Below are 15,811 nucleotides of genomic sequence, written 5' to 3' on the forward strand. Positions count from 1 at the left end.
TCCATGGTGAAGGAAGACACAGGCTGCTAACAGCCACATTCAGTTCAGCAGTGTAACTGTAAAACTGGAGATTATCTCACCTGAAAAATTGGGATAGGTGGGCAGTATGAAGGAGGCAGGCTGCCGTGCTCTATAAGAAACTGCATCTCTAGTCATTTAAAACAAGGTTGAAATTGTTTCAGAAGGTCAGAATCAGTTCCCTATTTTTTACATTCTAACATCATAATAAATACAAAAGGATGTCTTTTATTAGAAAACTTTTACTGGAAAAATATTTTTTACAAAATCATAAAACTATATGAAATTTAACTTGAAAATGTTTGAAGTTTTAATTTATTAAATAATAATTTATAATAATTTATTATAATAATAAATTGTTATTATGGCTAGCATTTTGTTGCTGGGACAAAATATTCAATATTTGCCCACCATGGCAGGGAAGACATGGCAGTAGGCAATGGCTGGTCATGCTGCACCCATACCCAGGAAGCAGAGAGATATAAATGGCAGTACTCAACTCACTTTCTCATTTTTATTCTCTTCAGAACCCTAGTCCATGGAATGGCACTCTCTGTTTATTATGGTAAGGCAAGTGGTATCTCAGGTAAGCAGTGCCACCCTCATCCGAAGGTCTGGTTGGGGAAGGTTCAGAAACAAGTTCTAATCTCAGAACACTGTGTTTGGAGTCTGGAGTCACACAAAGGCTTGAGTCCAGACCCTTACCATTCCAGGTCTCTAAAATCGTGGAGATATCTGCCTCTAAGAACTTCCTACCTCAATTAATAAAAAACTCTATTCCAGGCATGCAGGAGGTTTGTCTCCTAGATGGTTCTAGATTTTGTCAGGTTGACAATTAGTAACAGTACTGTGGTACTACATTAACTTTTACTAAGTAAAGATGTGTTACATTTGTTTATGCTGGGGAATACTACTTTAACTGTGTAAAAGAGCGGGACGGAGGTGGCACAAACCTTTAATCCCAGTACTCAGAAGGCAGAGGCAGGCAGATCTCTGTGAGTTTGAGACCATCCTGGTCTACAAGAGCTAGTTCTAGGACAGGCTCCAAACCTTCAGAGAAACTCTGTCTTGAGAAAACCATAAAAAAGTGTTACATTTGTTTCTGCTGCCTTTGCTCACAATGTAAAGATGTGTTACTTTTGTTGCTGCATTTGTTTAATTATGGAAATAGATGTTGCATTTGTTTCACCTAAGGGACCTGGTTGTTCTAATAAAAAGTTGAATGGCCAATAGCTAGGCTGTAGAGGGATAGGCAGGGCTGGTAGACAGAGAGAATAAGTAGAAGAGAATGAGGGAGAAAGTTTGCAAAAGATGAGGACTTTTATAATTGAGATGTGAAAAGTCCCATGAATCCCCAGACTCATGAGTTTGGATATTCGATCCAAAGATCATGGTGTTGTGTTGGGAATTTGTGGGCAATTCTTTAGGAGTTGAGTTCTGACAGGCTGACGTGTGTGATTAAGGTGGGGCTTTGAGGTTACAGGGTAGCTTACTATAGCCCTGTTTTCTCCTTCCTGGCTCTGGGCCACAATGTGAATAAGCCTCTGCCATACTCTCCTGCAGACCCAGGGCTGTTCTCCCATAGCTACCCCACCACGACAAACTGATGATTCTTTGAAATCATGAACCACATAAATATCTCTTCTTTAAGTTGTTTCTGTCAAATGTCTTGTCTTAATAATGAGAAAAGTAAGCAGCACAGGGATGAGCCATCTGCAGTAGTGATAAAGGTACTAGATGCTCTCTCTCTCTCTCTCTCTCTCTCTCTCTCTCTCTCTCTCTCTCTCTCTCTCTCTCTCTCTGTGTCTTTCTCTCTCTCTTTCTTTGGGTATCTCATGTTGCTTAGGCTGGCTTAAAATTTGCTACATAGCTCAGGATGACCTCTACAGTCCTAGGAATATAGGGGTGTGTCATGACACCTGGTTTATACAGTACTGGGGATCAAAATCAAGACTTCATGCATGCAGGCAAACCCTCTACCAAATGAGATTGACTTTCAGGCCTCTACCAAATGAGATTGACTTTCAGGCCCGGATCCATTTACTACTCCCCTGCTTCTCCAATTGTAGGAGCAATAACTTGATGACAGTTGCCCAGCTTACTTGTCACTACAATGGGCTACTGTGTTAAGTGATGCAGGAGGCACACAAAGCAATATTGGAACACTTGTGTGAGGACAGGACATAGAGTGCCTGGGGACAAAAGGAGTCTGGCAGGTGGACATGCAGCATCAGAGCTGGACAAAAGGTGTAGCAATAGTAGGTTTCATGGTCTTGAAAATGACCAAGTGTCTTCACTGAGGGAATACTTTATCAAAGGGATGTCCCCCTCATTGCAGAAATGCCTGCTTTATTTATTTATTTTTATTTTTTTCCCATGGTTTATTTTTTTTTATTTAAAAATTTCCATCTCTTCCCCTTCTCCTCCCCCTTCCCTCCCCTCCCCTCAACCCACACCCCCCCTCCCTCTCCAGGCCAAGGAGCCATCAGGGTTCCCTACTGTATGTTAAGTCCAAGGTCTTTCCAACTTCCCCCAGGTCCAGGAAGGTGATCAACCAAGCAGACAAGGCTCCCACAGAGTCCATGCAGAAGAATCAAAGCCCAGCACCATTGTCCTTGGCTTCTCAGTCAGCCCCCACCGTAGGCCACATTCAGAGAGTCCGGTTTGGTCACATGTTCCATCAGTCCCATTCCAACTGGAGTTGGTGATCTCCCATTAGTTCTGTCCCACCGCTGGTGTAACTGGATGTCGACCTGTAGAAGAATGAAAGTAGATCCATATCTATCACCATGCACAAAACTCAAGTCCAAATGGATTAAAGACCTCAATATTAATCTGAACACACTGAGCTTGATAGAGGAGAAATGGGAAGTACTCTACAATAAATGGGCACAGGAGACCGTTTCCTACATATAACCCCAGCTGCACAGACATTAAGGAAAACATTGAATAAATGGGACCTCCTGACGCTGAGCAGCTTCTGTAAAGCAAAGGACACTGTCACTAAGACACAAAGGCAGCCTACTGACTGGGAAAAGATCTTCACCAACCATGCAACTGACAAAGGTCTGATCTCTAAAATATATAAGTAACTCAAGAGACTAGACTTTAAAATGCTAATTAACCCAATTAAAAAATGGGGGTGCTGAACTGAACAGAGAATTCTCAACAGAAGAAGTTCAAATGGCCAAAAGATACTTAAGGTCATGCTCAACCTCCTTAGCTATCAAGGAAATGCAAATCAAAACAACTTTGAGATGCCTGCTTTTTTTTAAATAACTGCCACTGAAATTGATTTTTATCCTGCTACTACAGACAAATGAAGACACAGCAGACTCCACCCAATAACCCTTTCTCCACAGATGTTTTCTGAAGGTGTTGAGGAAGGTGACAGTTCCTTGGAGACTGAAAGCATTGCTATGTCATAGTGCATACTACCAGCAAACAGTAATGTTTATTGAGGGCAAAAATCCCATGAAGTATCTGCATGTTTGCACTTCTGTTTTTAGAAGATATGACCCTGCTCCCCTCACACCAAAAACAAAACAAAGCAAAGCAAAACAAAAAACAACAAACCTTTATAAATCAAATCAAAATATAAACAAAGGCTCGTTGCCATGTGGGAAAGTGGGAGATGAAATTAAGCCATAATTGTGAAAGACAGACACACTTCTATTTACTTAGTACCATGCTATAATTACTGTGATTTAGGCCACAGGCTTTACTTAAATTAAAACCTCAGAAAATATAAGTATAACTGTGAGACTAAGTCTTCAATTTGCTAATTAAGCTTCTAAGTGATAGAGTGAGACTTATCATCTGTGTGGGTGGTATTTTATTGTGTTATTTTATTAACATCAGAATAGGCTATAAAATGGGGCAATATTTCCACTTAATACACATTTTTTTTGAAGCCAGAAGTTAGTAATTATGAATAAAATTGAAAATCATTGCATATTGGTTGTAAAAAATAATATATAATCTTAATTATATCTTCTGGATAACTGCAGCTAATTCCGTTCTGTACTATTTATGGTTAGAGAAATGGAATACATGTCAAAGAGGGACATTAGTAAAGAGGAGATATAAACAAGTTACATACCTGAAGAGCTGGGATATGACATCTCAACTGTAACATAGTTTCACTGTCCTCATTGGTCTTTGCATGGGGCCACAAGGGCCACACAACAAATAGTGACACAGCCTAGGCACAGGCTGCTTGGTTCATACCCAGAATAGCTGTTATCTAGTGGAAGAAGGAATGTAGACCATACTGTAAAGCAGAAAGGGGCCTTTCAGGGCTCAGGATGTAGCTCAGGTGGCAGAACACTCGCAGAGCATGAATGAAACCCTTGGGTTAAATTCCCCTCCACTACATTAACCGGATTGGTGCAGCGCACCTGTAACTCCAGTATCCAAAAGGCAGAGGCAGGAGAATCAGGAGTTCAAGGTCATCCTTAAATATATACAGAAAGGGCAATCTAGGCTCCTTGAGACCCTGCCTCAAAGGCAAGAGGAGAGGGCTTTTCAATGGCAATCAAGAGATCAAAAACAAAATTAGTCTTTCCTAAAGGTGTAACAGAAAGGGAGTGTTGATTTGATAGGTTTATACTCGACATAGAAGAGATTTGTGGGCATGTCTGTAATGGGTACTGTAAATCGAGGTGGGAAGACCATGATAAATGTAGTGATAACGTGGCATGGGCTAGGGTCCTGGAGACACGGAGCTATCACCACATTCATCACTCCACTTCCTGCCTGCAGCTACAGCGTGATCAGCCACCTCCTGCCCCTGTTGGCACGACTTCCCGCCCTCGGTGAACTGTCTTCCCCACAACAAAAATAAACCCTTTCTTCCTTAAGTTGATTTTAAAAAATGTGGGGGCTGGAGAGATGGCTCAGTGGTTAAGAGCATTGCCTGCTCTTCCAAAGGTCCTGAGTTCAATTCCCAGCAACCACATGGTGGCTCACAACCATCTGTAATGGGGTCTGGTGCCCTCTTCTGGCCTGCAGACATAGACACAGACAGAATATTGTATGCATAATAAATAAATAAATATTAAAAAATAAAAATGTATCTTGGTTGTCAGCATTTTAGTGTGTGGGGGAGTATGACAGTGTGGGTTATTTAGGGACTCATGAGGCTTTCCTATCCACCAGATACTTGCAGTGCCTACCAGCCTCAGGAGTGAGTGGTTGCTGGATGGCTGACCTCAGAACTGCTGGGCTGCAAGCAGCAGCAGGCTCCCAGCTACTGTAGATAGTGCACAGCTTTGGGGAGAAAGAAAGTCTCTGGATAAAAGAAATTCCTGATGGTGAACTTGGACATGTAGGTTTTGAGACATGTGAGTCAGCATCTTGCTGAAAGCCTGGCAGTGGGATAGCATTAATGTTATCAAAACACACTGATTCTCACTGAGAATTTCAGTCCCACTTGTAGGCAGAGGTCACTTGTTCATTCTCAGCTGCCCAGACCTGAAATAACCACACAGAAACTATATTATTTGTAATACTGTTTGGCCAATAACTTAAGCATATTTCTGGCTAACTCTTATATTTTAAATCAACTCATTTTTTTAAATTAATCTGTGTATTGCCACATGGCTGTGGCTTACTGGCAAGGTCTGTCTCTGATGGGGCTAAATGGCTTCTCACTGACTCTGCCTACTCTCGCCCAGCATTCAGTTTAGTTTTCCCACCTAGCTTCATTCTGCCTAATTTTGTGAAGTACAGATTTTTAAAATATGACTTGATGATTCTCTCTTTTTCCTCCATGTCTGTTGTTATGTTCCTCTTTTCATTTATGATTTTGTTAATTTGGATATTCTCTCTCTGCTTTTTGGTTAGTTTGGATAAAGGTTTGTCTATTTTGTTGATTTTCTCCAAGAACCAACTCTAAGTCTCTTTGTATTGTTTTCTTTGTTTCTATTTTGTTGATTTCAGCACTCAATTTGATTATTTCCTGTTGTCTGGTTCTCTTAGGTGAGTTTGCTTCTTTTTGTTCTAAAGTTTTCAAGTGTTCTGTTATTTCACTGTGTGGGATTTTTCCAGCTTCTTTATGTAGGCATCTAGTGCTATTAACATTCATCTTTACTCTGCTTTTATTGTGTCCCATATATTTGGGTATGTTGTGTGGTCATTTTCATTGAATTTTAGGAAGTCTTTAATTTCTCCCTTTATTTTTTCCTTGACCCATTAGTGATTCAGGTGAGCATTGTTTAATTTCCATTGGTTTGTGCGCTTTCTGGAATTAGTATTGCTGTTGACTTCTAGTTTTAAACCATGGTGATTTGACAAGATACATGGGGCTATTCCAATTTTTATTTTTTGTATTTGTTGAGGTTTAATTTGTTACTGAGTATGTGGTCAATTTTTGAGAAGGTTCCATGAGGTGCTGAGAAGAGGGTATATTCTTTTGTGTTTGAATGGAGTATTCTATAGATGTCTGTTAAGGCTATTTGAGTCATAACATCTGTTAGTTCCCTTGTTTCTCAGTTAAGTCTCTGTCTGACTGACATGTCCAGTGGTGAGAGTGGAGTGTTGAAGTCTTCAACTATTAGTGAGTGGGTTTTTTGTTTGTTTGTTTGATTTAAGCTTTAGAATTTTTTTTTTTTACATATGAGGGTGCCCTTGTATTTGGGGCACAGATGTCCAGTACTGATATTTCCTCTTGATGGATTTTTCCTGTGACTAATATGAAATGTCCTTCTTTGTCTCTTTTGATTTATTTCAGTTTGAAGTCTATTTTGTTAGATATTAGGATAGCTACACTGCTTGTTTCTTAGGTCCTTTTGATTGGAATATTTTTCCCAACCTTTACTCTGAGACGATGTCTGTCTTTGACATTGAGATGTGTTTGTTGTATGCAGAAGAAGGATGGATTCTGTTTTCATATCCAATCTGTTAGCCTGTGCCTTTTTATAGGTGAGTTGAGTCCATTTATATTAAGGAATATTAATGACCAGTGGTTGCTATCTCCTGTTAATTTAGTTTTCATTGTTGGTGATGTTAATTTGTGTGTTTTCCCCTTCTTTGGAATTTGCTGCTATGAGACCATCAATTGTCTGTGTTTTTGTTGGTGTAGCCAACTTTTTTGTGTTGGAGTTTTTCTTCTAGTATTTTGTGTAGGGCTGGGTTTATGGCTAGGTATTGGTAAAATCTGGTTTTGTCATGGAATATCTTGTTTTGTCCTTCTATGGTGATTGAAAGTTTTGCTGGGTATAGTAGTCTGGACTGGCATCCATGGTCTATTAATGTCTGCATAATGCTTGACCTTGACCTTCTGGCTTTCATTGTCTCCAATGAGAAATCATGTGTAATTCTGATAGGCCTATTTTTATATGTTACTTGGACTTTTTTCCTTTTAGCTTTTAATATTCTTTCTTTACTCTGTATGTTTAGCATTTTGATTATTATATGACAAGGAGACTTTTTTCTTTGATCCAGTGTATTTGGAGTTCTGTAAGCTTCTTGTATCTTCATAGGCATATCTTTCTTTAGGTTGGGAAAGTTTTCTTCTATGATTTTGTTAAATACATTTTCTATGCTTTTGAACTGAACTTCTCTTTCTTCTATACCTATTATTCTTAGGTTTGGCCTTTTCATGGATATTTCCGATATTTCCTGGATATTTTGGTTTAAGCTTTTTTAGACTTAATGTTTTCTTTGACTGTTGAGTCTATTTCCTCTATTGTATCTTTAGCACTTGATATTCTCTCTTGCATCTCTTGTATTCTGCTTGCTTTTGTGGTTCCTGATTGTTTTCTCATGATTTCTGTCTCTATAATTGCCTCGACTTGTGTTTTCTTTATTGTCTCTATTTCAGTTTTAAAGTCTTGAATAGTTTTCTTCATATGTTTGACTGCCATTTTTTGGTTTTCTTTAAGGTATTTGCTGATGTCTTCCAATTTTTGTATGTCTTTTCCTCCATTTCTTTGAGGGAATTTCTCTTTTCTTATTTAAAAGTTTTAAACATTCTCCTAGACTTATTTTTTAGGTCATTTTCTTCTGCTTCATCTATATTTGGTTGTTCAAGTCTTGCTGTTGTAGGGTCTTTAGGTTTTACTGCTGTCATATTGCTCTTTGTGGTATTGCATGTGTTCTTACCTTATCTACTCATCTTTTTCTCTAATTGTTGTGGCTGGGGCTGTCTGTGATTCTGTTGATTAATCTTCTAGGTGCCAGTGAATCCAAAGCTCAGATGGTTCTTCCTCATGATATAGTCAGTGGTACAGCTCTAGTTACCCTGTTGGTTACTCCATGTTCCTGGAGATCGCTCAGCACTCCCGGGCTTTGCTTCACTCCCTTGGAGTTTGGTGTCTCAGGCCTACTTTAGCCTAGGTTACCAGCTTTGACTTGTTTTTACGAATCCTGGTCTGGATCCCCTCCTGTAGTGGTCTGTGGCTTGGATTTCATACTGCAAAGGTTTCTGGCTCCAGTATACTCCCTCAGAGTTCACAGGCTTGGGTATGCCTAAACTCACAGAGGACGTGGCTCAGGCTTTCTTCCTCAGAGGTCCCAGACTCACACTTGGACCTGCAGAGGTTTCAGGTTCCTGCCTGTTCCCTTTGATGTCCCAGACCAAAGCCCAGACACATAGAGGTCCTGGCTCAGGCCTACTCCCTCTGAGGTCCCAGAATCATGCCTGGCCTTGTAGAGATCTCTGGTTCCTGCCTACTCCCTCGGATGTCCCAGATTCACACCCAGATTGGCAGGTGCCCTGGCTCAGGCCTAGTTCCTTGGAGGTCTTAGACCAGAAGGTTCTGGCTTAGGTTTACTCCCTTGAAGATTCCAAATTTACTTCCGGACCCTCAGTGGTTTCTGGCTCTAGCTCACTCACTCAGTGGCTACTCCCCTGTACTTTTTCCAGTGGATTTTGCTGTCTTAAGTCTGCTCTGGACAAGGTCGCTGGCACAATCCTGGTCAGTCAATGTCCCAGGACTCATACATTATATTTTAAATGAGGTATGCAAACACAATACATTAATCATGAGCAGAAATATACATATAACAAAACTGACCTAAAATTTGTATCAATAAACCAAGATCCATGCCAATGCAAAGCACTCATATCTATAGCATATCCCCCTTAAATGTAAAGAAACATTTATACACAATATTTGGGAATTTGGGCATAGTTCTCTCCAAACTACTTCCTGTTGTTTATTGGGCAAAGTAACTTCTGTGGTGTTTAGGGAGGCCTTTTGGGTGGTCTTGGTCCATAAAACCACATTAGTATGGAAGAAATCCACAGGTTCTCATCTATGGAAACAAAAGCAGAACCTCTTTCCCAAAGCAACAAATCCTTAGACCCAAATTTTATAGTCAAAATTTAAAATGTATATGTTTTGTATATATATTAGCTTAGCAGCCCATACAATGAAATCTCTCTATGTATTTAGCTCCTTCACAGTCAAAAAATTCAAAGAAAACACAATAATATACATAATCCAGACTCTCTGTGTATATCCATCTATATGTGGCTTATATATCTTACTATATTACTTTTTCTATGTTTAATATTTATTTTATTATCTTTACTTCTTTAAGCTATGACTGTCTGCACTCTTTTATATTTTATCTGTCTATACTCTTTTTCCTCTCTCTCTTAAGCCTATGTACATTTATTCAACACTGTGACCCATTTAGGAGTCTTTTCCATCTAAATTTGTTTTTATTGCATATCTGTAATTATCTTTTTTAATTACAGGAATGCTTTTTGAAAAAATGTTAAGTTGGCATGGCTAGGGCCAAGGTTACCTTGCCTTTTGGCTCTGTCCAGTCCAACATGGCAGAGGCATATTCACTGCCTCTGTGAGCCATGCACACTGCCCCAGTTCCAGCAATACAGTGGATCTATGTCATGCCATTAAGCAGTTTGTAGCATGCTGCTCACAAACCTCATTTAAATGCTCTGTCTCCTGAAAGATCCAGAGTTCATGCTGGCAGCATGGCCTAGGAAGCCTTCTTAAGGGAGCTGCACAGTTTTTGCTGCTACCGCTGAGTCAAGAAGCCTTCTCTTAAAAGAATCGTGCCTTTGCTTGCTTCTAGCAAACAGAGCCAATCTGAGAAAATTCTGCTGCCAAAAAAACATGCATAACTCTGTTCTTTTGTGTTTAGAATTCCTTTTTTAGCTTTCTCGGATTTTATGTTGATATATTCAACCACATCGGCATTCCAGTTTGTAGCAGAGGCTGCTTGTTCATTTCCCAGCCATTTAGCCCTGAAATAATCACACAGAAATTGTATTAACTAAATCAATGCTTGACTTATTAGCTCTAGTTTCTTATTGGCTAGCTCTTACATCTTAAATTAACCCATTCCTATTAATCTGTGTATTGCCACGTGGCTGTGGCTTACTGGGTAAAATTCCAGCACATCTGTCTCTGATGTAGGCTAAATGGCTTCTCACTGACTGATACCTCTTTTTTTATATGTAATTTTACTACGTAAAAGTTAAAAACTTCCTTTTATTTAAACAGAAAAGGGTAAATGGTGTGGGAAGTCCTTCTGTATATGTGTTGCTTTTATTGGTTAATGAATAAAGAAGCTGCTTTCAGCCAATGGCTTAACATAATATTACCAGTGGAGACTGGAGCTGAGACCATGCTGTGTAGGTGAAGGCTATGGCACACCCTGACTTGATGCCTTATGCACACCCTTGGCCTTCTATTTAAATCTCAGCTGGATGACAAAATGCTGAAGATGGACTTAGGGTGGGATGAGAGCCAGGCCTGGAAAAAGTGGTTTTGGGTATCTTTGTTCTCATCCCAGTGACCACATTAAAAAATCAGTCTCTCTCCTCTCTCTCCCTCTCCCTCCTACCTTTTTTTCTTCTGTCTCTTTTCCTTCCTCCCTCTATCATCTTTTCCCTTCTCCGCTCCCTTCCTCTTTCTCTCTTTCTCTTTTACTCCCTCCATCCCTCCGTCCCTCCGTTCCTCCATCCTTCCCTCCCTCCCTCTTTCCCTCCCTCTCTTCTCTGTTGCCTCCTCTCCCTCCTTCCCTTTCCTTTCCTCACTTCCTGCCACCTCCTTCCCTTCATCCTGCCATTCACTATTACCTGCCTGTTTAATGGCCCTTAAAAGAAGTTGTTTTTTTTTCCCCTCACATAACTTAGGGTCTCTGTCAAAAATAGACAGATCCCCGGTCCGGCCCCGTCCTCACACAGGTCTCCGTCAGCGGCTCCCGGGAGCGTCCCCGGCTGCCGGATGCTTCCGCCCCGGCTGCGGCGGGCCGGGCTGGACGCTTAGTGCCCGCCTCGTGCCCTGCCAGAAGCGCGAGGGTGGCAGCGGCCTCCGCCCCGCGGAGACCGAGCGGCTGGAGGACGAGGCGGCGGCCGCCGGGAGGAGGATGGGGGCTAACCAGTTAGTGGTGCTCAACGTGTACGACATGTACTGGATGAATGAATACACATCATCTATTGGAATTGGAGTTTTTCATTCTGGAATTGAAGTGTATGGCAGAGAATTTGCTTATGGTGGCCATCCTTATCCTTTTTCTGGAATATTTGAAATTTCCCCAGGAAATGCTTCTGAACTAGGAGAAACATTTAAATTTAAAGAAGCTGTTGTTTTAGGGAGTACGGACTTTCTAGAAGATGATATAGAAAAGATTGTAGAAGAACTGGGGAAAGAATATAAAGGCAATGCCTACCATTTGATGCACAAAAACTGCAATCATTTTTCTTCAGCTTTATCAGAGATTCTTTGTGGGAAAGAGATTCCTCGCTGGATCAACCGACTGGCCTACTTCAGCTCCTGTATACCCTTTCTACAGAGTTGCCTCCCAAAGGAGTGGCTCACTCCTGCTGCACTGCAGTCTAGTGTCAGCCAAGAGCTCCAGGATGAACTGGAAGAAGCAGAGGATGCAGCCGCATCCGCTGCCATGGCAAGTGCTGCAGCTGGTGCCAGAACTGGGCGTCACACTAAACTATGAGCATCTCCAAAGCCACACCTTCAGAACTGTCTCTGGCTGTTGAATATCACTAGAGAAAAGAAAATAGAGTAAATGTCCTTTGGATATTTTGTATGCAAAGATGGCTCTCCCCCAAATCCCAGTTTTTCAGCTCAGGATTATATTTGTAGTCAAAAACAAAAAACAAACAAACAAACAAAAATCACTTGGCGCAGGAGGGAAAACTTTATATGAAGCTGTCCTCTTTTTTTTTTTTAATCCACTTGTAAATTTGGATTCACTTCCTCTGTTTTATATGAGCTCTGTTAAATTACGTTTACAGTATTTTGTATCACTGTTTACAAATCTTGCATGGACTTCTGCCACCATGAAAGAAGAAAACCTTCATCTTCAGAAATTAGGCAGGTCATCTTTGTACACATTCTGAAAATCACCAGAACTACAGCATAAAGAGTAGGCACTTGAAGAGGTACTTACATGGTTACAGTTCCCATCACCTGCTTAAGAGCTGTATGTTAGATTTGTATTTTTTTTGTTACCATTTTTGGTGCCCAGATACAGGGATCCAAACTGGCCTGACATAAAGGAGCACACATAGCCCGAGGGCTTGGAGCCCTGGGTCGGTTCCACTCCACCCCTCCCCATTCTGAGTAGCACATTTCCCAAGGTGCCCGTGGAGCAGCTGGTTTCATCCCAAATACGCCACCTCAGCAGGGTGGTATTCTTGTATCTGCCTGGCGTGATGCCTTGATTCTCTAATGAAGATGTTTTCATGGAAGATACTCTTACAACTGACAAGTGTTTTTGCACGTGTGTTGGGGAGGGGCTTCATTTTTATTTTAATACATACTAAACTCCTCCCTGCCCAGGATGTTTTGGGTGGGGCGGGAGTATCCTAACCTAGCTTCCTGAGCAGCAGTATGAACTGACATTAAACTGCTTTTTAACTATCCAGGCTACCTTTTATACTAGACGTTGAAAACTAGAGTCTAAAGAAACACCCCCCAAAGGTAATTCTTTAATATTTAATACTTTGTGTACACCATACCAGAAATGGCTTGTTGGGGTTTATTAGTTCATGATGAGAGTAGTTTCGCCTCATAATAGAAATTCTATTTTCATTGATCTCTTGTTGAAAAATCATATTTTTGTGTGTCTTAAATTCATCTTTTTATGTTCTCTCAAATGTGTGTCTTTTACATAACAATTGTAGGAATGAAGTTGTCGCTACAGCTAAATCTTCTTTAGTAAGGAAGTTGTCTGCTAGAGTCTACCCCCAGTTGACCCTTGGATGTAAGAAACCAATCATTACATGTTACAATCAATGTTCTGCCTTAAGAGTGAGTGTCCTGTGTAAAGTAGTGGATGCAGCAATCCAAGGTACTGACTGCAGCTTTAGATACTTCATTAGTGTGAAAGTCACATTTCTCTATGTGAGGATACGTATCTTTGAGTAAATTACATCTTTAACTTTGCCATGAGCTGATTTTGATTGATATTTAATGTAAGCACACCCTCTTTAGGGAAAGTAAACCTTGGGTTATAAACACTGGCCTGAGGAAAATGAAGCCACTTTATGCTGTTTGACTGTTCTGTTTCCAGAGTGGAAAGCCGGTGCAAGTTGCTCTGCTTCGTGGGGGGCAGAGCCTGTGTTTCAGGAACCGTGCAGCAGGACAGAATATGCGGTCTTTATGGAGAGTTGACTTAGTTCAGGTCTGAAAATGAGACTTAGGACAAAACACTAACGCTCTCCAGGAGGTTGTTCACTAAAAGACGAGACCTAGCCCTCAAGCCCAGGTTAGTAGGTAATGCTTGATATGGTTCACTTGGAGTTTTATTTTTATTATTATTAATATGAATCATGATGTTTTCTAACCCATTGAGATATGTTTTGAATCTGCTGTTGACCCAAGGGAATGGCCCCTCAGTCATTTCTGGGTAAATAGCCAGGAACAGGTCTTCTGTGTTCACCATATTTCAGCAGCTCAACATACAAGTGACTTGCTGATCTCTGTAGCGTTTGAAGTGATAGATAGAAAGGTCTTCTGGGAAATAAACAATGCCTGCACCAGTTACCTGGAAGTGAGCAGGTCAGATTCTGGACATGAGGTTTCTTGCAGTCTATTGTACTTGATTGAGGTTGAAAGAGAAAGAATCTCATTTAGTGAGGACCTTCTCTACAGTGCAAATTAAGAATGGGTTTTATTAAGTTTTCTTCTCTTGCCCTTGGACGAAAGCAATCTTGTTCTCAACGAGAACTCATAAGAAAAAAATCCAGGTCAAAACTGCAGTCATGAATTTATATGTGATCCATGGAGTCCAGTATAGCTTCTGTAGTTGTAACCAAGTGAAACCGTTTCTCTTGGAGGGTTGAACAGTAATAGCTATAAAAGATCAGAAAGCTGGTTTCTGGTATTTGTTTTAAATATGCTTGGGTTTTTTAACCCACACTGGGGGCATCAGCTTTAGAAGTGTCACATGGGACGGTAGCAGGTGGTGATTGTCCTAGAGCACCTCCAGGCCTGAGCTCCAGCCAACTATTGCTCTGACTCACAGCAATAGCATCTTACCCATCACCAGCATCTTACAGAGCAGGGAATTCCAGGTGTAGTCCATTGATAGCATTGTGTGTAGAGATCAGGCACCACGGACAGCTGCAGAACTCTTTTCCATGGCTTCTTCTGTCACAAGACGGGTAGAAACACATTCACTGCTTCAGGGCTCTAACCCATGTGTCGTCTTACAACTCCATTATATATTTCCTGTAGCTCTGGTATATGCTATGTTTGCTTTAAATGACTAATTTTAAAAGTTAGATTTTGTCAGCAGTTGGCCGTCCTGCAATTACACCTCGTTCTTGTCAGTATGGGTTTGAGATGTAGCTCGACTGTTAGACTTTCATTATCTGCTCATTCTACACACATCTCCACTGTCAACAGTTGGGACAGCTGTCAATGAATCTTCATGGACCTGAAGAGAATTTCTTGTGAAGTTGAATGCAAGTGTACTGTCATTCAGTGTTTATAAAACACCAGGAACCTTCACTTTTGCTACCTTGATACAGCATTGGGTTATCATGTTACAACATTGAAATACATCGATTTATTAAAAACTACTTTTATAAGAAAAAAAAAACAAACAAAAAAAACCAAAAAAAAACAAAACAAAAAAAAATAGACAGATCCTAAACCATGGGTAAAAATAAAACGTGGACACTCATAGGGTGAAGATGGCCAGTTGAGCTGAAGCCAATCCTTTTCCAAATTTCTGAAAACATTATTTTGGATGACAGATTTGATCAGAAATGCAATTCTTCTCTGACAGTGGTGATAGTTTTATAGTTAAGATATAAGCTGGCTTCTTTAGACTTTCTTCGGTCCCTTGGTGTACTGTGAAGTCTTCTTGAGAGCAGACTTCTTTGCTCAGATACTGATTAATTCCTGTTTTGAGTCAACTCTAAGTATTTTTGAAAAATGAAACTGGAACATAAAATTCTGAGTTTCATTTCTGAGGTTATGATAAACAGCCTGACCAATTTAAAAAAAAAAACCCAATAGCTCAGGGAAGAAAGGGTTTATTTTTATTTTAGCTCAGTTTCAGGTTATTGTCCATTTGGGGGGAGTATAGGTGGTGGGGACTTGAGACAAGAACGGAGATCTATGAAAGCAAGCATGTAGTGCAATGTCTTTGCTTGCTCTCTTTTGGCCCTTTACTCTTTTGGGGGCCCGCCCCTTAGCTCCCAAATAAACCACCCACAGGGGCTTATTCTTAGTTATGAATGCCTGGCCTTTTCTAACCTAAATTATCCCATCTACCATTTGTGTATGGGCCTTTTCCTTTCCTTACTTCTGTATATCTTACTTTCACTCTTACTCCGTGG

General features: G+C 40.6%; 1 protein-coding gene across 1 annotated transcript; it reads left to right on the forward strand.

Annotated features, from left to right (window-relative positions):
* The first annotated feature begins 11,308 nt into the window (after positions 1–11,308).
* LOC119826335 (deubiquitinase DESI2) lies at positions 11,309–12,881 on the forward strand. The gene has a single exon (XM_038347566.1). It carries the CDS (start codon positions 11,368–11,370, stop codon positions 11,950–11,952), a length of 585 nt encoding a protein of 194 aa, XP_038203494.1. The 5' UTR covers positions 11,309–11,367; the 3' UTR covers positions 11,953–12,881.
* Positions 12,882–15,811: the final 2,930 nt, after the last annotated feature.

Source organism: Arvicola amphibius, chromosome 11 (genome assembly GCF_903992535.2).
Source record: "Arvicola amphibius chromosome 11, mArvAmp1.2, whole genome shotgun sequence".
NCBI lineage: Eukaryota > Metazoa > Chordata > Mammalia > Rodentia > Cricetidae > Arvicola > Arvicola amphibius.